At 36.1% G+C, this 23,575-nt stretch overlaps 1 protein-coding gene across 7 annotated transcripts in view; it reads left to right on the plus strand.

The window, feature by feature from the left end:
* TBL1XR1 (TBL1X/Y related 1) overlaps positions 1-18,897 on the plus strand; it is a 182,665-nt gene extending 163,768 nt beyond the window's left edge. For all 7 annotated transcript variants that reach the window (XM_051818788.3, XM_051818787.3, XM_089330908.1 and 4 more), the window contains 6 exons: positions 1,269-1,390; positions 1,523-1,597; positions 4,221-4,348; positions 5,041-5,206; positions 13,143-13,244; positions 14,159-18,897. In XM_051818788.3, the coding sequence (XP_051674748.1) occupies positions 1,269-1,390; positions 1,523-1,597; positions 4,221-4,348; positions 5,041-5,206; positions 13,143-13,244; positions 14,159-14,185 (620 nt within the window). In that variant the 3' untranslated portion in view covers positions 14,186-18,897. The remainder of the gene's footprint in view (positions 1-1,268; positions 1,391-1,522; positions 1,598-4,220; positions 4,349-5,040; positions 5,207-13,142; positions 13,245-14,158) is intronic.
* Positions 18,898-23,575: the final 4,678 nt, after the last annotated feature.

Consider the following 23,575-nt stretch of genomic DNA (forward strand, 5'->3'; position numbering starts at 1 on the left):
GTTTGCTTGATATGTGTCTCTTGCATAACCCAATTTCTTGCTGTCATTACGTTAATTTGCATTGCTAATTACAGACAGCCTTTGCACCTTGCATTAGGAGAAAATCAAAGGAAAGAGTGTTTAATGGTATCAGCTAAATTCAGACTATGTATTAAATGCCAGCCAACTCTTGGGCTTCTGAGGTTTAAATTCTGTGAATTTGAGATACTGACAAAAATAGACTATAAGATACACATATGAATACGGAAGATACAGGTACACATGTATATATATATATACACACACATATTTGACAAGAAAGTGTATTTGCGAATAGTATCCAACATTCCACCTATCAAATTGAGTAGATTATAATGGAAATAATTCTTAAATAACATTTGTCTAACACTTGTAATCTCCATAGCACTTTCCACATGCATCATCTCACTTATTCTTCACAGCATCTTGGGTAGTAAGCTTGAAAGTGGTATGTTATCCCCATTGGTGACAAAACAGTATGAGAATTTAAGTGATTTGCTTGACTCTAATTGGATAGTGGCAGAACCAGGATTCTTGTTCATTGAACACTCAACAGCACTTTGGAAATAGAAGGAATGGTATCATCACTTAAAAAAAAAATTATTTATTTGAAAGTCGGAGTTATACACAGAGAGAAGGAGAGGCAGAGAGAGAGAGAGAGAGGTCTTCCATCGTTAGTTCTCTCCCCAGTTAGCTGCAACTGTGCCGATCCGAAGCCAGGAGCCAGCAGCTTTCTCTGGGTCTCCCACACAGGTACAGGGGCCCAAGCACTTGGGCCATCTTTTACTGCTTTCCCAGGCCATAACAGAGAGCTGGATGAGAAGTGGAGAAGCCGGGTCTCGAACTGGCTCCCATATGGGATGTCAGCACTGCAGTCGGTGGCTCTACCCACTACACCATAATGCCAGCCCCATCACTTTTAATCTTACCATTTTGCAAAGCAGCACCCAAGTTTTGGTGCTAGTAATTTATAGAGCAAACACTCAGGAACCCCAGTCTCCCAATTAAGTAGGTCAGTGTGTTTTCTGTTAGGGTGCATCTCATATAGAGATAACTAAATGGAAAGTAATGCTTATGATAGTTTGATAGTTTTATTTTAAAAATAAATATTTTTTCTTAGTATCTTAAAAAGTATCAAAATGTTAGGTACCACGTAGCATGCTTAATGTCTTAACTATGGTTCAAAGCTAAAGCTTCTGGACTTCAGTATATGTGGAATAAATGCAAACTTCAACTTTGTTCCTTTCCAGCACCAGCATTGGATGTTGATTGGCAGAGCAACAACACCTTTGCTTCATGTAGTACGGATATGTGCATTCATGTCTGTAAATTAGGACAAGACAGACCTATTAAAACATTCCAGGGACATACGGTAAGAAACCTTTTCCCTCCCTGTTACAGGGATTATGACAAGTGATATTTCAGAATAATTTTGACATGTTTCTGTTTAATATCTGCACAGTAACCCAATCTAGCAAATGAAAATGTGAATATTTATTTTTAGAATGAAGTAAATGCTATCAAATGGGACCCAACTGGCAATCTCCTGGCCTCCTGCTCTGATGACATGACTTTGAAGGTAATTAATGTTTAATGGGGATGCGATGGGAGTGTCACACAGTGTGCCTGCTTTGACTGTTTAGAATATTTCTTACATTGTATGTTTAAGCCTTGGTGAGAACTTTTCCTGCTCTCTAATGATTAATTATTGTTTTGCGTACTTTAATTTTCTTTTCTGGGATATATAGAATTACTTGAATATAGCAAATACATTGTATTAATAGTCATACAGTTATGATGGCATATTAATCAGCATTCTCCAGAGACATAGAACCCATAGAGGGGACAGACCAATCAATCCATCGTAAGAGATTTGTGAACAATTGGCTCACAAGGTTATGGTCGCTGATAATCACATGCATGTTCTGCTGTTTGCCAACTAAAGACTCAGAAAACTGCTGGTGAAACTCCAGGCAGGATCCATGGCCTAGGGGTCAGGAATACCAGTGGTTAAGTTCCAGTCCCTGGAAGCCCAGTATCCTAGCTCAGTGGTCAGGCTGCCGTTCTGGTTTGTTCCGGACCTCTCTGCATCTGATCATACCCAGCTACACTGGAGAGAGGGTAGTCTGCCTTACTTAGTCTAGTGATCAAAACCCAGTCTCATCCATAAACACCCTCACAAAACCACACAGAAATAATGTTTAGTTAAATCTCTGAGTTCTCTATGACTTTCTCAAGTTGACTTATAAAATTAACCCTCACAGGCAGTAAGAAATGTAACACTATGTATTGGTTCAATTAAAGTTTATTTTCACATGTGAAGATCTGACTGACAAATATTTAAGATCTTTGAAGCATTTGTGAATTTATCTGAAATTCTGTGAATTGTATCAATTTGCTTTTGTTGTGATGTGAATTTGTATCTCCCTGGCTGGGAAACTGATAGAAATGAGTTGGGAGTCTCTGAGTGACTGAGCAAGCCTACATGCCAGCAGCCACGTTTTAACCTGCATTTATTATTTTTTTCTTGTCTGACTGAAAGCAAAACTGTTGCTACCTTTCATCTAAGCACATTGTACCACAGTTAGGGAAAAAGAATTTTGAAGTAAAAAACCAGCCAACTACTAATCTCCAAAATAAATGAAGCCTGCAGTTCTCTTCTGTAACAGATAACTCTACTGAAAACAGTTTTATCTTTGACTTTGTGATACCAGACTGCAGATGTGATAACCTTTACAGATAAAATAATCTTGAGGGAAAACTGCTTTTCCTCCTACCATGAATGGACTGAATGTAACCTTGGGAACTCTCTGGATTTTTTTTACCCTAAGTACCTGCTGTTTGTTCAGTCAGATAGTTCTCAAGTGCTGGCTCCCTTAGGAGCATTGCTAGTAAAAAGGCTTTTCTTAATGCTTTTATTTTGGAGTTTTCCTTGTATGTACATATATTAGTACTTATAAAATGAAAAATTTGTAGAAAAGCATATGATATACAAGGAAATGGAAGCCGGTGCTCGTTGAGCCTTATGTCATGGATTGAGTTGCAGCTGCAGAGATAGATTGGAACTTGAAATTTTAAGAGAGCTTTTCTGCATCTTAAGAATAAATAAAGGTCACATAGGATTTTAAAACAAAAACTAGGTGGATGGGCAAGCTGTAAGAGGGCCATTTTCTGAGAACAGGGAATACCTAATTGAGTGAGAAGATCATATTGAATTTTAATAATGTCGGAGTAATGCAGATGGAGAGGCTTCATGGGTCTGATTCTCTCATTACAAAACACCTACCTAAGCTTCCAGAGACTGAGGAGTGACCAAAGTGGAAAAGAGAGAGAATGTGTAGAGAAAAGTACTTCACAGAGACACTGGATGGGAGTGGCCAACAGTATCAAATGCCATTGGAAGGAAGTCTAACGAAATTTGTTCTGGAAAAACATCTTTTGAGTTCATTTACATGGGGTTATAAATGCCTGAACTGCAAAAACACTATGATAGTACCCCATTATTTTTTGTTAGTTTTATTGTAGGAGTATGAAGTCCAGCTAACTTTTGTTTCCCTTCTGCTGTTGGAGTTGATGTGCTTGTGTTTGTCAAGACATCTTATGTGTTTCCCCCATTCCACCTTTCAAGTCTATATTGATACATCCAAAAATACTCTGGATGTAGGTTTCTATTAATTTTTGCTCATAATTAATGCAGATTTTTTAACCTGAACATAGCATTTTTCACCTCAGCAGAAGCTTATTCTCTACTACTTTAGCTCTATTGCATGTGTTTTCATCACTTGTTCTGTTCGAGTCATCACATTATTTTGTAAGCTGTTTACTTATTTTCACTTCATTACAGAAAGTAATTTCCGGCTAGTTAATTCTAAGAGCAATATATAATGTCTGTTATTTAAGGGACAGCATCAAAGCAGTCCCTTTAACATTTTGATGTTGAACTTTGCAACTTTTTAATCTACCAGAAGTAATCATGGAAAAAAACTATAATTCAGTCTTCAAACCTTACAATAGTGAATATTTTTGAAGGCGACAAAGATAATATCATTTATTCCAAAAATATTAAATATATTCTGTATTTAAATTACAAATATTCCCTTAATTTTGGTTCTATCACTCATATTTTGGGCTGGCAAGATAGTATATTTTGAATGTACTCATTATACTGAACCATAATTATATACATTTTCTTTTTTGTTTAGATATGGAGTATGAAGCAAGACAATTGTGTCCATGATTTGCAAGCACATAATAAAGAGATTTATACTATCAAATGGAGTCCAACTGGACCAGGGACGAATAATCCAAATGCCAACCTTATGTTAGCAAGGTGATACGATATTTCTGTTTTACTCTTCCTTTTATGAGTCCTTTACAAATAAAGCTTCTAATGAATTTGAATTTACAAGTAGGGAAGATCCTATGACATGGCAGTGTAGATCTTACAAGCATAAATAAACCCACCCACTGAGCCTTCTTGGCTGTCACAGGGTCTTGTCCTAGTAAGAAACGGCAATCAAACCCAGGCACTCTGATGTGGGATGCAGGTACCCTAACCATTGTCTTAAATGCCTGGCCAAACTCCCCAGGGACTATATTTTCAAGGGGGGCCTTTAAATACAGGCTATATTATTAGTATTTCAGGACATAATGGAGGTAACCAAATTCTGACTTGATATCAAATATTGATTAAAATGTAAGTAATTTAGACATAATGTATAGTTCTGTTTTTTCATCATCTTAAAAATAAATCAATAGATTTGGCCAATTCTGTGTTTAAGATCATGAATCAGTAAAAAGGGATTATTTGAAGTGAAAAAGACAGTGAATTACCTTATTTATGTTTTCTGGTTTAGGGATTTAGAATTGTCTAGGTTCCAGAATACTTATTTCCTTACAGTCCAATCTTCTTCTCATGAAGAATTTGTGGCTGTTTCAAGTATCAGAATATTGGCAGATTGGATACAAGGCTATAAGAGTATTTCATTACCTTTAATCTAATTTTCTTTCCTCCATTTTCAGTGCATCCTTCGATTCTACTGTTAGGTTATGGGATGTTGACAGAGGAATTTGCATACATACTTTGACAAAACACCAAGAGCCTGTGTACAGCGTAGCTTTCAGTCCTGATGGCAGGTATCTGGCAAGTGGCTCTTTTGACAAATGTGTACACATCTGGAACACACAGGTATGTTTGAGATATTTAGATGGTTTGGTGTTCTTATACCTGGGTGGATGCATTTGCCTATACAGATGTGGTCTTTGGGGCAGGTATCATTCCTCCTGTGGGGTTAATTGAATTATTAGTTTTAAAAAGGGAGAATTTATGGCTCAGTAATGATCAGAACTGATTGAAATTATGTTTTTTATATTTACTAGTGATTTTAGGTTATCTGTTTATAATTCATTGTTTTGTTACTTTTTCTTCCCCAGCAGTTTCATAGATAAAAATTTTGAAAGATTAAGATGCACTTATTTAGATGAATAACATTTTGATTTTCTAAAAGGATTATCTTTGAGGAAGTAATACATGAGCAGTGAAAAATAAAGGACAAGATTTTATGGTGGAGCAGGATGATATTACGAGAAACAAACTTAGAACCTTGGCACCTTTTCAGGGTTATGCTAGAGAGCGAGCCATAGAGAAGTATAGAGCCATCCTGTTGCTTTCATTTTTTAACCTTTTCAGTGTTTTGGTTTTTATACCCATATACTCTGTGGCTTTTTTTTTTTTTTTTAAAGATTGATTTATTCATTAGAAAAGTAGAAGTGACAGCAGCAGAGGTGGGGAGGAGAGATTTTCCATCAGCTGGCTCACTCCCCAAATGGCCACAATAGTCAGGGCTAGGCTAGGCCAGGCTGAAGCCAGGAGCCTGGAATTTCATCCAGGTCTCCCACCTGCATAGCAGGAATCTACCCAACTATTTGGGCCATCTGCTGCTGCTTTGCAGGGAGCTGAATCAGAAGTGAAGCAGCCCAGGACTTAAGCAGGCACTGTGATACAGGATGCCAGCAGGGCAAGCAGCGGCTTAACCTGCTGCCCCACAGTGCCAGCCCCTACTGTTCCTTTCATAGCAATCACTGGCCTTCCCTTGGATCATCAGATCCTCGCTGGTTATAGTACACACATGAATTACTGTGAGCTCTTTTCTTTTGTCTACTTACTGACCACTGCTATCATTGATTTCACCAATTTGCATGACTCATCATTTTCAGATTGTTTCTGGTTAAGTTGTACATTCCATATGGATCAAGAAAAAACTAATATATATTATATAAAGTCATACTCTTGAAAAATTTCACTTCTGTTTCTGATTTCATCCCTTATTAGGTATACAGGTATAATTTTTATTCTTTGTGAGATCTTTTTGTGAATAAAATCTTGTGATTCTTTCATTTTTACACTCCTAATTAACAATATGAGGGAATATATTACATCACAGTCTAATCTATAGGTGAAAATTAATATTTCAAAGTCATTTTCAATGTTTATTTTAGATAATATTTAATGGTTCATATTAATTTTTTCTGTGAACTGTGATAATTTCTTTTCAACTGGGATACTGGCTTCTGTATTTCTTAAAGCTCTTTACTAGCAAATAAACCTTTGGTGATGTGAATTGCAAACTTTTCCTAGTTGAACAATTATTAAGGCAAAATCAAAAATTATATTTAGAATAAAATTTTAAAGTAACAGTGTTTTACCTTCATATTTTATCATTGTTTTCTTATCTATAATTCATTTTCTCTCCTACTGAATATATCCTTGTGCAGGATATGTTCTGTAACTAATATTTGAGTATTCATTTAAAAAAATTCATTTCTAAACCTTGTATTTGTGGGAGGACATGAATTGTTCTCCCAACTCAACTTTTTAAAACTGAACAATAGGGGCCAGCACCATGGCGTAGTGGGTAAAGCTGCCAACTGCAGTGCCGGCATCCCATGTGGGTGCTGGTTCAATACCCGGCTGCTCCACTTCCTATCCAGCTCTCTGCTGTGGCCTGGCAGGGCAGTGGAGGGTGGCCCAAATTCCTTGGGCCAGCGTGGGAGACCTGGAGGAAGGTCCTGGTTCTTGGCTTCAGATCCTCCCAGCTCTGGCTGTCGTGACCATTTGGAGAGTGAACGGGTGGATGGAAGATCCTTCCCTCCCTCCCTCTCCCTCTCCCTCTCCCTCACTCCCTCTCTCTCTGTAACTCTGCCTTTTGAATGAATAAATAAATCTTTAAAAAAACAAGAACAACAAAAACTGAACAGTAATTAGTAGTTTGTGAAAGTAACCCTAAATATAAATCATAATATAATAATACAGATCTCCATGAATATTTAAGTTAGTCTTTGTTCATTTTCAATTTTAATATAAAATACTCAGACAATATAATATGTCCATGTAGCTACTTCCCAGATTTAATTGATGAGAGCATTTTGCCACATTTGTTTTAAATTTTTTTTTCTTATTTTTAAATCATCAATTGTTATATGGGCTTTAGCAATCCAAAAGAGGGTATCTGTCATTCCCATGAGAAATGATATGTACTGCTATTTTTTGTGGTAAAATTGTATGTAAATAGTACATGATTCTCTCTATATATAATCAGTATGTGTGTGTGTGTATATATACATGTACATACATGTGTGTGTATATATCTTTTGAAGCATGTATTTCTCATTACTTTGTTTTTGAAATAAAATTACTTTAATGCACAGTATCCTAGAAGGTTGGTTTATTTTACTGAATGTATCAGTTTTCCTATTGCTGGAATTTTTTAAATAAGATAATATTGCTGTGAACATCCTTGCACATGTCTCCTTGTACACATGATTGAGAGTTTCTGTAATAGTTTACTGTATAAACTTAAAATCCTGTAGGGTGTATATGTCAAACTGCTTCCCAAAGTGTTTATAAGTGTTTATGGCAATATTTAGATTTTTCCATTTTGCCTATCCTGATTATCAGACTGTGAAACATTTTTTTCAATTTGATGGATAGGAAATAGTGTTGTTTTTTAATTTATATTTCCTTGATTATTGACAAATTTCAATGTATTTTCAAAAAGCTGCTATCCAGTTGGACTTGGTGTTTTTTGTGTAAATGCTACCCCATCCTAATCTTTTATTATTTTCTTCATTTTACTAATTGAGTAGGTGATGTTCTTCATGCGTTCTATCCAAATCCATGTTAGTCATACAGATGGCAGTAATCTTCTATTTCCTTATCTTTTTGTTTTCTTCATTGAATATTTATCATGTAAAATTTTTAGTGTTATTCAAATTTATCTATCTTTATCTTTTGGTGATTTTTGCAGCTTAACACATTCTTAGATGTCACCAAGGTCTCATTTTTTTTTCAGACATGATCTGAGTTTCTATATTTTTACAGTGTGTTTTTGTTTTTGTTTTGAAGACTTTTTGTTTATTTGAAAGGCAGAGTTTACAGGTTGGGGGAGAGATCTTCCATCTGCTGGTTCATTCCTCAAATGGCCGCAACTGCCAGAGCTGGGCCAGTTTGAACGCAGGAGGCAGGAGCAACTTCTGGATTTCCCACATGAGTGGCAGGGGCCGGAGCACTTGAGCCATCTTCTGTGACAGTCCCAGGCTGCTAGCAGGGAGCTGGATTGGAAGTGGAGCATCTGGAACCCAACCTAGCACCCATATGGGATGCTGGCCTTGCAAGGTGGTGACTTTACCCACTACGCCACAAGGCTGGGCCATACAGGGATATATTTTTTTAAACTTTTATTTAGTAAATATAAATTTCCAAAGTACAGCTTATGGATTACAATGACTTTTTCCCCCCATAACTTCCTTCCCACCCGCAACCCTCCCAGCTCCCACTTCCTCTCCCATTCCATTCACATCAAGATTCATTTTCAATTATCTTTATATACAGAAGATCACTTTAGTATATATTAAGTAAAGATTTCAGCAGTTTGTATCCACACAGAACATAGAGTGTAAAATACTGTTTGAGTACTAGTTATAGCATTAATTCACATTGAACAAGTAGGAGTTAAGTGCACAGTGACTCCTGTTGTTGACTTAACAAACTGACACTCTTGTTTATGGTGTCAGTAACCCTCTAGGCTCTTGTCATGAGTTGCCAAGGCTATGGAAGCCTTTTGAGTTTGCCAACTCTGATCTTATTTAGACAAGGTCATAGTCAAAGTGGAAGTTCACTCCTCCCTTCAGAGAAAGGTACCTCCTCCTTTGATGGCTAGTTCTTTTTTTTTTTTTTTTTAACTTTTATTTAATGAATATAAATTTCCAAAGTACGATTTATGGATTACAATGGCTTCCCCCCCATAACGTCCCTCCCACCCACAACCCTCCCCTTTCCCACTCCCTCTCCCCTTCCATTCACATCAAGATTCATTTTCGATTATCTTAATATACAGAAGATCAGCTTAGTATACATTAAGTAAGGATTTCAACAGTTTGCTCCCACACAGAAACATAAAGTGAAAAATAATAGGTGATTTTTTTTTAAATGATGATGAAATCAGATCAGACCTATTGTCATGTTTAATCCCAGTGAGAGTCAAGTTGGGAGTTGATAATTTCTTTCTTTTTTTTTTTTTTTACAGAGGATCAGTTTAGTATACATTAAGTAAAGATTTCAACAGTTTGCACCCCCATAGAAACACAAAGTGAAATATATTGTTTGAGTACTCGTTATAGCATTAAATCTCAATGCACAGCACATTAAGGACAGAGATCCTACATGAGGAGTAAGTGCACAGTGACTCCTGTTGTTGACTTTACCAATTGACACTCCTGTCTATGGCATCAGTAATCTCCCTATGCTCCAGTCATGAGTTTCCAAGGCTATGGAAGCCCTCTGAGTTCTCCGATTCTTATCTTGTTTAGACAAGGTCATAGTCAAAGTGGAGGTTCTCTCCTCCCTTCAGAGAAAGGTACCTCCTTCTTTGAAGACCTGTTCTTTCCACTGGGATCTCACTCACAGAGATCTTTTGCCAGAGTGTCTTGGCTTTCCATGGATGGCTAGTTCTTTCTACTGGGATCTCACTCGCAGAGATCTTTCATTTAGGTTTGTGGTTTTTTGTTTGTTTGTTTGTTTGTTTTTTTTGCCAGAGTGTCTTGGCTTTCCATGCCTAAAATACTCTCTTGGGCTTTTTAGCTGCATCTGAATGCCTTAAGGGCTGATTCTGAGGCCAGAATGCTGTTTAGGACATCTGCCATTCTATGAGTCTGCTGTGTATCCCGCTTCTTATGTTGGATCATTCTCTCCCTTTTTGATTCTGTCAGTTAGTATTAGCAGACACTAGTCTTGTTCATGTGATCCCTTTGACTCTTAGACCTATCATTATGATCAATTGTGAACTGAAATTGATCACTTTGACTAGTGAGATGGCATTGGTACATGCCACATACAGGGATATTTTTAACTTCCTTGAAATTGGCTTTCAGGGCCGGCGCCGTGGCTCAATAGGCTAATCCTCCACCTTGCGGCGCCGGCACACCGGGTTCTAGTCCCGGTTGGGGCGCCGGATTCTGTCCCGGTTGCCCCTCTTCCAGGCCAGCTCTCTGCTATGGCCAGGGAGTGCAGTGGAGGATGGCCCAGGTGCTTGGGCCCTGCACCCCATGGGAGACCAGGAAAAGCACCTGGCTCCTGGCTCCTGCCAGGATCAGCGCGGTGCGCCGGCTGCAGCGGCGGCCATTGGAGAGTGAACCAACGGCAAAGGAAGACCTTTCTCTCTCTGTCTCTCTCTCTCACTGTCCACTCTGCCTGTCAAAAAAAAAAAAAAAAAAAAGAAATTGGCTTTCATATATGGTATGAGGTAGACATAAAAAATGTATGTATGTTCCTTTAGTAAGAATAATCTGTCATCTCAGCACCATTTATAATGCTACTTCTTTCATATACTGGATTCATAAACTAAATCTATGGTTGTTTATATCCTATTTGTATTTACCTGAATCAATACCCTAGTTGTTTTTTTAATGGCTTACTTTTAAGTCTCCTTATTTTCCAAAATTTGTTTGGTTCTTAGTGCTTCATTCCTCCATATTTCTGACAAGAGCATCCAGTTCTGGATTTGGTTAATGACTACCTTGTAGTTAAGTTTTATAATTTCTCTATCTTCTTTCTGAAGTGTCGTGCGATTTTTTTTATCTTAATGTGAATGTTCTTTTAAAAAAATTCTTTTTACTTGTTAGTTTTTGCTTGTATTTAGAACATTTCTAGTCCTCAGTCTAGTGTGACAAAATCTTTTTAAATGAAATTTGAGTATAGAATTGCAGAGTGCAATGGAAGATGCTGCTAAGCATATAAGGGCATTTGAGTACCTGTTTTCTTGTATTACTATTGTGTATCAGAAGTCTCATTTAACTGTTTGGAGTTAAAAATGTTTTAAAATGGTATCTGGTAAATTTTAGTGCAAGAAAAAGTTGTTATCCTTTTGCTATGTATATGCTTCTAGTTAATTTTCCTTGATTTTTTTGGGCAAAGTATTAAGCATTTGACATTGTTGAAGTCTTTTATCATATATATACAAATTTGAAGTAGAATCTAATGATCTGATCCAATGGCTTTTTAAAACTCTTGTTGACCATATTATTTGGGTTCATAATGGCTTTATTCAATTGTATGGTTTAGTGAGTACTTTTGAAAGAAAGTAGGTTTTTAGTTTTTTGTTTTTTGTTTTTTTTTTTTAATCCTACAATTGACTGTAGACTGTTATTTTCTGTGATGATGATAATGGTTTGAAAGCAGAGTTACAGAGACACGGGAGAGAGGGAGATTAAGAGGGGGAGAAAGAAAAGAGCTTCCATCTGCTAGTTTACCCCCAAATGGCTGGGCCAGGCTGAAGTCAGAGGAACCCGAAGTTCCCTCTGAATCTCCGACGTGGGTCAGAGGCCCAAGGACGTGTGCCATACTTTGTTGTTTTCCCAGGCACATTAGCAGGGAACTGGATCAGAAGTGGAGCAGCTGGGACCCTGACTAGTGCCCATATGGGATGCTGACATTGCAGGCCTTGGCTTAACCTGCTACACCACAGCGCCGGCCCCTAGATTTTACTTCTATACCTCAGTAGATATTTCAGATTTTGTTGCCATAGATACCAAAGAATACTATTCCCAAACTTTTTTGTTAATTTCATAAATTGTGAGAAATTTTAGGAAGGGGAAAAAAGAAACAGTTGAGCCTTTCAGTCTGTAGTCCGTTGTAGCCATACACCTACAGTTTGTACCACTTTACCTTTCTGAATTTGAAGAGGCAGGCAGGGGAAAACAGTCTTTCAGCTCAGTGGTTAACCTGGGTAGCCTGTGTGGGGAGGTATTTATAAAGTACGTAGGTTACTGCTGGGTTGTTTTTAGGTATGTCTACTACCTCTTTCTTGACTTTTTTGCACCATAAAGCTGCAGAGCTCACTTTTGTGGTTTCTCAGGCCGGAGCACCAAGAACACAGCTTTGGCTGTTTTCCAGTTTTTACAACAGCACCTCTGACTTTCAACCTGTTAAGTGACTTCTTTCATGTGAAAATGGTTTTAGAATGGGTTTTAATTCTTCAGTGGCTGTTGAATGATTTTTATTTTTGTTGCCAGGGAAATAAAATAATTTAGCTACACTTCTGTTTCAGCTAAATTAATGATAAAATCATTCAAGAAATAATGTACCTATCCTATATTATGCTTCTGTTATAACTTCCCTTGCTGAGGGATTACTCAATAAATATGAATAAATAAGACTTCCCCTGGGATTATATTTACTTGTTTGTTATTTGTTTGTTCTCTTTGGGGATATTTGTGAATGAGTTTTGTGTTTCCACATGTTAAGTAAACATCATTCAACTACAGCGGAAATGTATTTGATGCATACACTGGCTGTTAGCTGTGGCAAAGAGGCCAAAGACCTATGTAAGCAAGGATGGCTGCCGTCCATGGAGAAACTGAGTGTGTGTCTGTAGGCTGGTGTTGTATTCTTACGAAATGATCGCCCTATCACATTTTTAGCATTTCAGAACTTGTACTTACTTTGGAGTTGAAGCTTAGTCCCACTCTCCTGATTGTTAGAAATAAAGCCATTCAGTGTTTTTATCTCACTATTTGGATGTGTAGTAATACATATCAAGATTTTTAAGGTTGTGTTTTTCATTTTTTAGACAGGTGCTCTAGTTCACAGCTATAGGGGAACAGGTGGAATTTTTGAAGTTTGCTGGAATGCAGCAGGAGACAAAGTTGGAGCCAGTGCATCAGATGGTTCAGTAAGTACAATAAAATGTTTCCAGAAGGGAGTGTGTGTCCATGCACATTGGATTGAAGTTTATTGTGGTGGTAGTGGCTATAAAAGTATTCATTGCAAGATAAATTTTAAGATAAGATATTGATTTTTATTTTCTGAAAGCTGCATAGTTGTTCATTGTATACAAAATCGAACATAAAATAAAACTTAGGCTTATTTTTCCCCAAAAGATTATCATAATCTGGATATGGACAATTTTTTAAAATGTAAACTTTCAGTAGTGAAATTAAACAGAGAAAGGTACCACTGTGAGAGTGATTTGAATTTTTAATGTTTACTTGTTTCTTTTCCCAAAGAATGTTGATAACTCGGTGGAGGGGTAGATTAGAAGCAGTTGATTCTTACGGAAAGGAAATGGTGATACCCAGAGACTTTCAGGAGAGGATTAGCCAACTCTTTGCAGAAATACTAGGTTCTAGGCTTTTAGGGGTTCTAAAACTCCAAAAGCAAAGTGAAGATGGAAGGAGTTTGGTCATTAGTTGCTTACTAAAGCTGTAGCTTAATACAGTCTGTACAATCTTTCATTAGGGTCCAAGAGAGAAAATAGTTTATTTTGAGCATTCTTGCACTACTGTTTAATTAACAGAAAGTAATTCCTAAAAGTTCTGGACATGTTTCTTCCCCTGTGCTACCACCACCTACTACTACTGCTACCACCACCACCACTACTACTACTATTATTATTATCAGAATTATTTCCACATCTAGTTAGATAATCCAGTTTCTATTGGTTAAGTGCCCATTTTCATGATTACTCCCCTGTACTGCCTTTGTGAACTTTAAGAAACAGTTTCCAAATTGTACTACAGAAAAGTTAAACTTGAATTATACAATAAGATTCTGAACACATTGGTTGATTATTTTACTTTCTTACAGGTTTGTGTATTAGACCTTCGGAAATAGCGCTACTAGTTGGAAGCCATGGACCGACTATGAATGTGTACATAGCCAAAATGACTGTCCCTGACCCATGTACTGCTATAGTCCCACTTGAACCATGGCCAGTCCACTACAGCCAAACCTAAAGGAAATATATACATACAGTGTATATAAACAAAATTGCACCCTGAAGATGACAGTTTTGTCACAGCTTGTGAATTCTGTTCACCAAGTGCTGGAATCTAATCTGCTGTGCCCCTAAAATAGCATTTAGAAGTTTTGGATATGAAAAACAGAAGAGAGAAATATACATTATAAAAGCAGACCATACATGTACCAGTTTTTGGATACTAATGACAGCCTTGTTTCTCCCCTTGAATCAGCAGACACCATGGATTATATTCTTTTTTCCCTTCAGTAGTGAGCAGTTTGTATGTACAGAGAAAATGGACTTACAAAAACTTGCAGCAGTAGTTTGTTCTTGCTTTTCAATTTTGTTTTTGGTTTAGATTATGGATGCATGAAGTAAGGGAGTGAATCAATTTCTTGTTTATATTTTTTCACCTTTTAAACAACAAAAAATTCTTAAAAATATTTTAATGCATTTTTTTTGAAAAGGTAGATGTTTGGTACATTTTATGGCTCCCAGAGCATATATTCAATTGGTGCATATCGTGGAAGGGGGAATTGGAAATCAAATGAAAATATATGACTTTGGTCTTGTCAATCTGTAAGACACATCAGTAAAAGGGTATTATGCTCTGTTTTTGTGGTGATGTGGCTTAAATATAATAGTTTCTTTTTTTGGGACAAATTTCTGCCAATTAAAAACTAGAAGGGCACAAATTTTTTTTTGATACCATAGAGAAGATACATTTAAAAAAATCTTCTGATGTTTTGTAGCCATAACTAAAATATGGTTAAAATGTGCACTATTGTGAAAAGGAGCAAAGTAGTTTTGGGGTTTTTTGTTGTTTTTGTTTATTTGTTTGTTTTGCTTTGGTTTTTAAGAGATTAAAATGTTTCTGGATAAGGATTAGCTTCTCAAGTGTCCATCATTCTATATAGAAGCTTAAATGTGTAATGTAACCAAACCTCCAGTATTAAAAAAAATCTCTCCTATTATTTTTCTTTATACAAAGCAAGATAACGGCATATAACACTGCCATTACATGGCAAAATGTTTGCTACCTTAGTTTAAAAATCAATCTTTAAAACAAAAGACTTGCTTCAAGGTGTTTTTAAAATAGCAGTGATTCAGAATTTAAAAAAAAAAAGTATAATTGCACTAACTTCCCTGCTGCTCTCATTCTGCATTTGTGGTACTCGTGACTACATATTTTTCAAATATAGATTTAAGCTGCTAGTTTTTGTTTTAAGAAGTCACTACTCTATCATGTCTTTTACTCTGTTCATAACATCAAATATTTTCTTAAAGATAGGTATCAAGTCAAACCTCCTCTTATGCTCATGAAACTAAAAGTAAAGTATACAGACAAATGAAAGCATGGGGCCATGTTATATGTGAGAACAGGGTTGGTCATGATTTAACATAATCCAGGAATGTCAATTTTGAAGAGTTGTCAAATTTATATATCAAAGATTTTAATTAAGGAATTGCTTCTTGAGCTTAGCAAATTTATAACACTATTTCTGTCACTAATTATTTTGAGACCTTTACTACTAAAATTTTAATCTGTGTTCTAAGTTTAAGTAGAAATTGATTTAACCCAAGTAATGCAGCTTTGATTTTCAGCATTTGTTGTTTTGCTATTTCTACAAAACAACATTGATTGAAGCAAGTCTTGGTTTTACTAAGGTAGGGTAGCATTTGCTATTGGTAAAGAGAATAAATACACTTAATTTCACAATACATTGTTATATGTACCCCAGTTGTTCTTAGTGGGGACTATGATACTGTAATAATATTTTTTAAAATTTACATCCAGAGAGGCAGTCATTCATGATGGTTTTGTGCCAGCTGTTTTTAGGGTTTTGGATCACATTAGAGATACCTAGAACTTATTACCCTGTGACTTATGTAGGAAACCTAATATGCTGAGTATCTGGCACTTGAAATCCTGCTTTTATTGCTGGAGGTCCACATCTGTGCTTGACCTCTGTTGTTGTTTTAAAAAAAATAAATAAAAATAAAAAAATCTGTGCAATAATTTTTAAGTGTGCTCCCAGGAATAGACACAAATGTTTTGAGTATGTTTAAGCTGCATTTTCCTTTAACGATGCATTTGTCAATTGCACTGAACTTAAATCTGAAAGTCAGAGGTGATTATTGATAGTACTTTTGTATTTTGATATGGACAATTCATTTGCATACAGTTATTGACTTTTTCCCCAGCTAATTAAAAGATAGTCAAGAAATTCTGCAATATAGCTGCCAAAATAGACAGCTACATTTCTATGATATTGTCATCTTTTCTGTTTTTTTTTTTTTAATTTAGCTATTTTACTTAGGCATAATAGCCACAATAGGACATATAAAAATTATAAATGCAGAGCTTTATTATCCTGAAGTCTTGGGTCTTTTAAGTATACACTTCTCTGAAAGGTATCCATTTTGTAGGCTTGTTTTTCATGAGCATATGATTGTTTTTGCTGCTGTTCTCAACATCATAATTGCCTGCTGATGTGCCACGATGCTGCTCCAATAGATAAAAATAAGATTGTCTCTGATTTGAGCAGTAGCATGATTGCAAGAGACCAAGGTTCACAACCTGTAAAGTTCTATAGTTGGGGTTCTTGCTCATTTTCCTCCTATTTTTTTTTCTGAGAACTTATTCCTGAAGATCAACTGAATCCAGTAGTTTTTGTATCGTATTTCATTGTATATCATTGTTGTATAAGCTACTGTAAGAAACTTATAAGGAAAAATGGAAAGGAGAACGTGAATGAATAGTTGTTGATTAAAATAGAATAAAGAAAGAGCAGCTGCCACTCTTAAACATCATAAAGGAATATTTCTTTCTCCTGTGTGTAGGAAACCCGTGTAAGTTCTTATTTGTTACAATCCCTGTTTTCTATCATTTATCAGGAAACATCATTGACTTTCAAAATGACTTTTAGAAGTGAGATTTTAATTTCCTAATAGATCTTAGAGTGTTTTGCCTTCTGTTTTAGTTATTCTCTAGATAAACACATTTTAGGTTTAACACCTTTTACAGATACTGAAAGTGCCTCCTTTTGTGGTGTAAAAAACAAATTATGGTGCAAAAAGTAATCACTAGATTGAATTACATGAAGGTTTTTTTTGCTTTTTGACATGTAAAAATGTCAAGAGAAAGGCCAAAGATTTGTACTTTTTCACTTAACTTATAAAGCACTCCTTTTTTCCTTAAACTTCTTTCTGTCAAATTAGATTTAATGAGAGAGTACTATTTTTAAGGAGCTATCTGTTAATGTAGAATGATTTTGTTAAGAGTAATGTAAACTATTACTGAATAGAGGCCTAAAGAAGACTGTGCATTTTTGCTATTTAAAGGAATCACAAATGACCATACTTAACATGAGCAAAAATGGCAAGTTTTACAAGATAAGTAGAAAAATCTCAAATGCAGTGCTATTTACTCTTTCATTTTCTGAAGCACATTGTACATTTCTACCGAACCTATGTTTATTCTCACATGCTAAGGATGGTACTTGCATATTGCGGATATCTGTTGACAGTTTCTGCAAAGTCCGATCTCAGTGGACCAACATTGTGGCATGGCAGCAAATGCCAACGTTTTGGGGAATAGCAGCAAATCTATAAGAGACCCTGGTTGTTTTATTTTTGTTGTTGTTGTTTCCAAAGCCTCCCCCTTCTCCTGAGTCAGCAGGATTGGAAGGAGGGTAGGGAAGTTATGAATTACTCCTTCCAGTAGTAGCTCTGAAGTGTCACATTTAATATCAACTTTTTTTTTTAACATGATTCTAGTTAAATGTAGAAGAGAGAAAGAAAAAAAAAAGAGGAAGTGTTCACTTTTTTAATACACTGATTTAGAAATTTGATGTCTTATATCAGTAGTTCTGAGGTATTGATAGCATCCTTTATTTCTGCCTTTACGTTGACAGTGTTGAAGCAGGGTGAATAACTAGGGCATATTTTTTTTCTAGTAAGCTGTTTCATGATGTTTTCTTTGGAATTTCTGGATAAGTTGAAGAAAACATTCTGCATGTTGTATCTAGTCTGATGTACTTATCCATCTCATTACAAAACAAACAAACAAAAAAAAACCACACAGACTGCATTTTGTAGCTCTGAAATCCTTGAATACAGAAGTAATTTTCTTCTTTCCTGACTTTGACATTGTAGCTATAATGTTTTCATTTTGATTTTTACAAATCCTTTGGGTCTAATTCTGTGAGCCTACCTATAGCACTGGATTAAAATGTCTGCATCATTTCTTTAGTTATCCAGTTAACTTTAAAACTGTTGTAAAAGTGTAAACCAGCCCATGACAGTTTTTGTACATGTTAAAGAACTTTATTGTTCAGTTTTCATGATTATTGTGTAAGGAAGACTGATATAGATGTTCTATGCTGTCCTGGACCATGTTAATTACACTTACGATGTATTTTGGTTCCACATCACAATGATTTGTTCCCAATGACCCTATTATCCTTTCTAGGCACATTTTTTGTTGATGTTGTTGCAGTTTCCCTTTGCATTGTATTGCTTTGACAACTGTAATTTGAATCAGATCTGAAAGAGGTCCAGAATAAAATATATTTTGATATTATGTTGGCTGTGTACATATATAAAATCTTTGATATCTATGTAGTTTGTATAGACTGTTTACTAGTCAAGTAAAGAGAAAGGGATGCTATTTCTTGTTTACAATTTCTTGTTTACATTTTCATTGATTTTATTCCTCCAGTGTTCTATTGTAGAATAAACTTTTTTGCTCTAAGTTAGCCTTCATAACATACAGCATGTCTAATTCTCTCCCATAATGGTGTTACCAGTTACAACTGCCATCAGAACCCAAAACCACTGTTTTTCATAAACATTGTTTTCCGAGATAATATACTTTAAAGTAAGCCCATATATAAAATTACAAATTTTACTATTTTATTACTTCTTGCCGGAGATAAGATTTTTTTAAACGAAGGGGTTATTTACTATTTTTATTAAAGAAGAATAGAGCATCTAATCCACTAAGGAGATAGTGATTAGTTTTGAATTATTTTGAAAAATTGATATTGTATTTAAAGGACATTATTTCATGTACTCAAACTGAAAGAGACCTCAGATGCATTCGCTTGCCTAGCACACAGTTGAGCACAAAACAAAGTGTGCATGTTGAAGATTTTTTACTGCAGGAGGCTCAGCTTCCTTAATGACATGTTTCCCTTCATATAAATCACTGTAAGCTAATCGTTTTCCTTAGCGAGTTGCTTATGTTACTACAACAACCTTATAATCATTGAGAAAAGATACTGAGTAGTTTCCATTTTAATTAGTCCCAACTCCTTTAGAGTTGCTTAGAGACTTTTAAAAAATTATTAAGCATATTTTTTTGTTTCGTGTCTCAAAAGCTTGTGTTCTCCAGGTCTTCTACTTTGTCTTTCCGTTTCCTTAAGCAGACAACTACAGGCATAGCCTTATCATGTTTCACTAGAGATAAGCCACTGCAGTTGTTAGAACTGAAAGCCTTTCATTTTCAAGGGGTTAACTTTTATTGCATGGCCTAGATTGTTAACAATAATCTGCATTTTATACTTTTCCAATAAAGTGTTGGATTACTGAGGATTAGAATCCATATAAGCTTGAGGTAAAGCTGAAATTAATTGGAGCAGTCATAGAATTGTTTTAAATTTTATATTTCTTATACTTTGCAATGGATTAGATTTCATACCTATTACAGTACAAAGCCGATCAGATTAAAGTTACTGTTTTCCCGGTATCTTAATTTGAAAAACACAGTGGAAGAGAAGACACTATATAGACAGTCGTCTTATGGTGCTTTTCTTTGCTGTACCAAAGCTCTCTGTCAACAATGAAATGTTAACCCTATGCTACTTTTTCTGCATGCTTCTCAATTGTCATATCTCTATGCTTAATTGTCCTCTAACTTGTAATATTTTTGTATTAAATTTTTTAGGAGTTCCTTGTAATTTCTTTATAATTTAAAATATATTAAACACAAAGTGTTTAGTAAAGTACCGAAGATAATTACTAATGTTTCTTGGTCGTTGGGTTTATATGATCATTTGGGGAGGCAACTCACATTTTAGGAAATAGGATCAATGGGGTGGAATCTGTACAGAGAAGGATAACACCATTCTATTAAAAACAAAAGAACAAAAACTTTCTAAACCTACTAACCCAGTGTCAAAATGGGCTGCCTTAATAGGGACTGCACTCTCAAAAATATCAAAAACGTAGGTTGGATGGCCAGTGCTGTGGAGAAACTTCAGTACTTCATTGAGTAAGTACCTCAAGTAGTCAAACTCTTAATTAAAAATCCAGTCACGCTAAGGTGTGAGATATCAGACATCTGAAAAATGTCAGCTTTCTAGAAGGTCACACATTAAATTTAGGAGATTGTGAAAAATTTGCATGCTGCTGAAACATTCCACATAAGCTTTTATATTGGCATTACTTACATACATACAGTACTTGCCCAGGTAATGGTCAGATTTTTCCAACATGGGTTTGTGAGGAGCAGTTTACACCAGTAGATGAGGAATAGCTAGAATTCAGTATGAAGAGCATCACAGTGGGTATGGATATCATGATGATGGTCTAGAGTCATCAGGTAATTCAAAGTAAGTTGAATATGACTTAAAAGTATCAGTATACAGTTTTACTATTTCCATCTGAAATGGTTGAGTTATTTTAGTGTGTGGGAATAAACTTTGAGGTTGGACAGATGTGATATTGCAGTAAATGAAGTCTTACAATAAACAGAGTTTTTAAAGAGTTTAAGTTAATTTTATTTTTAAAAAATGCTGGTTAACCTGGAGTGTGCATTTGTATTATTTGAGAGGTAAAATGCCTGGCCATACCCTAGACCTAGGTAACACTTGGTAAGTATGGTTTTGTTCTTTGGTTTTTGTGCAGTAGGTGACTGTCATTGGTGTGGTACATGTATTACAGAACACATGCATAGAAGGTATATATAATAGAATCCTATTTCCAGACTCCCAGGCAAGTCCTCAATGATAACATACTGTTAACATTTTGATAGATGTTCTCCAGTTTCAATGCACACTCCTATAAAAAGAAAATTCGAATTTGAGTGTAATATTCATTGACTTCAAAGATTCAAAGACAGTCACACTGAAATCATCAAGGACTTTTTTTCTCATCAGCATCAGCACTTCCCTGTTCTGTACATGTGGAATCTCTAGGGTTTAAAGTCATAAATTCTACTTGACTTCCAGGCATGATTCCAAACTCCACCCTTCATTAGCTATTTGACCTGAAGAGGTACTGTCATGTTTCCCCCTCTATATCATGGGGCTTTTGATAGGCGCAGAGATCAGTTAAGAGGTCAGTGTACTTCAGAGAGAGCTGCTGTCCACTGGTTCACTCCCCAAATTCCTACAGCAGCTGGGCCGGGCTGGTCTTGGCCGAAACAGAGAGCCAGGAATTTAATCCAGGTTCTCCTGCATGGATGTCAGGGTCCTAAATGCTTGTGCTATTGCAGCTGCCTCCCAGGTTCCACATTAGCAGGAAGCTAGAATCAGATGCCAGAGTCAAAAATTCAACCCAGGTACCCCAATGTGGGATACTGATAGTTTAACTGCTAGGTTAAATCTAAAACTTGGATTAAAATAGATGAACATGTTGATGTATCTAAAACCCTTAGAGAATTGTACCTGGCTGTATAAAGTATGCAGTGTGTTACCATTTTGATTCTTCATGGCCACGTTATACTCCAAAATGTAGCCTCGTATAACATACATTTACTTTTTCGCTGCTTCTGTTTTAAAGGATGGTGCGTAGTGTATCTGTGGGATATAGTCAACGGTCGATTCTGCTGCACATCTCTTGTTAGTAAGACTACCCAATTTGTAGAAGGTACTTTTCTTGGGAAAAATGCTTAGTATATTCAATGTAGATACACAGGGAGTAATTTAGACCAATAAATGACAATTGTGGAGCAGGGATTAGCAGAAAATATCCAATTTTTAAGCCTATGTATTTTTCTTACGTGTAATGAAATGCTAAAGATGTGACTAAGATTTTGTTAGATGCATGAAAATCATACCGGAGCACAGTATACAGGTTAAATAAAATTAGCAGCTTTTACCACTATTAATATACAGTCATTAGAGGAGGCCAAATTCCTAGTTCATGTGTTAACTTAGCAGACATTTGGGTTTTTAAGTCCACTTTCAAACCCATTGTTTGACTCATTCAGTCCTGGATCTTCAGCAAATATTTGTTCAGTATTTGCTGTGTTCCAGGAATTATTCTGGCACTGGATGTACAATAGTGAATAGGAAAACAAACCAAGTTCTGCTCCAGTGAGCTGTGACCACAAAGGAAGATAGGTCAGTAGGGCAATGACAGCCAAGAGTTACATTGAAACATCTGAAGTTACTGGTTTTCTAAGTTAAGTCTTTAGATACTGGCAGTTTCAAATAGTGCACCCTAATTTGAGGTGCTGTGTTTGTACCAGACAAGGGGTACCTAACAGCTTGAGGTTTTCCGTCTTTCATAAAGAAAGCTCCCCTAGCTATGAATGTCACAGGACACCCAGTACATCTCTCTCATCCACATTACACCTGTGCTTGCTTACTTCACGTCTTCCAGTGTTCAGAATTGTAATTTTAAATAACATGTTTACATCTCCGTTTATTACTTTAAAAATGTTCATTGATTTAACCATAAAAGGCAAGGAAATTAAGCACTTCTGAGAGTTTGTGATCTTCTGAAAGGTGATGTCATATTCCTGCATTAGAGCCAGGAACTCAGAATGTTGGAATCGGGCCAATCACTGTCCCTCTTCTCAAACCCTTATCCTACCAGGTCTCCAAAGAAGCAGTGTAGGAATCAAAGTAGCTATTCATTAGTAGCTCCTTGAGCTACTCCTATCCCAGTGGGAGTTGTGGGTTAGGGCTTTGCCACTCAAAAGGGTAGCCCATCAAGCTGCCCTAGAAACCTCCTGGAACTTAATTCAGATCCCAGGCAAGTACCTATTGAATCAGCAGCTGCAGGTACAAGAGCTTCCAGGTAAAAATACCCATGAAAGTTTGAGAAGAACTAGGTGTAGGCCCACCTCCCATTAGAGGATATCAATACTTTTGCCTTCTCCACTATCCTGAATTCCTTGAGGCCAGCATAGTAATTAGTGGCAAGAGCAGAAGAGAGGAAGAAGAGGTCCCCAAAGGAACTGTGATGGAGCTTACTGATTAGAATGTGAAGTGAAAAAACACTAGGGTATTTAGATTACCTTAGAGAAT

The sequence above is a fragment of the Oryctolagus cuniculus genome, chromosome 4 (genome assembly GCF_051225735.1).
Source record: "Oryctolagus cuniculus isolate XC-2025 breed Fujian yellow rabbit chromosome 4, ASM5122573v1, whole genome shotgun sequence".
NCBI lineage: Eukaryota > Metazoa > Chordata > Mammalia > Lagomorpha > Leporidae > Oryctolagus > Oryctolagus cuniculus.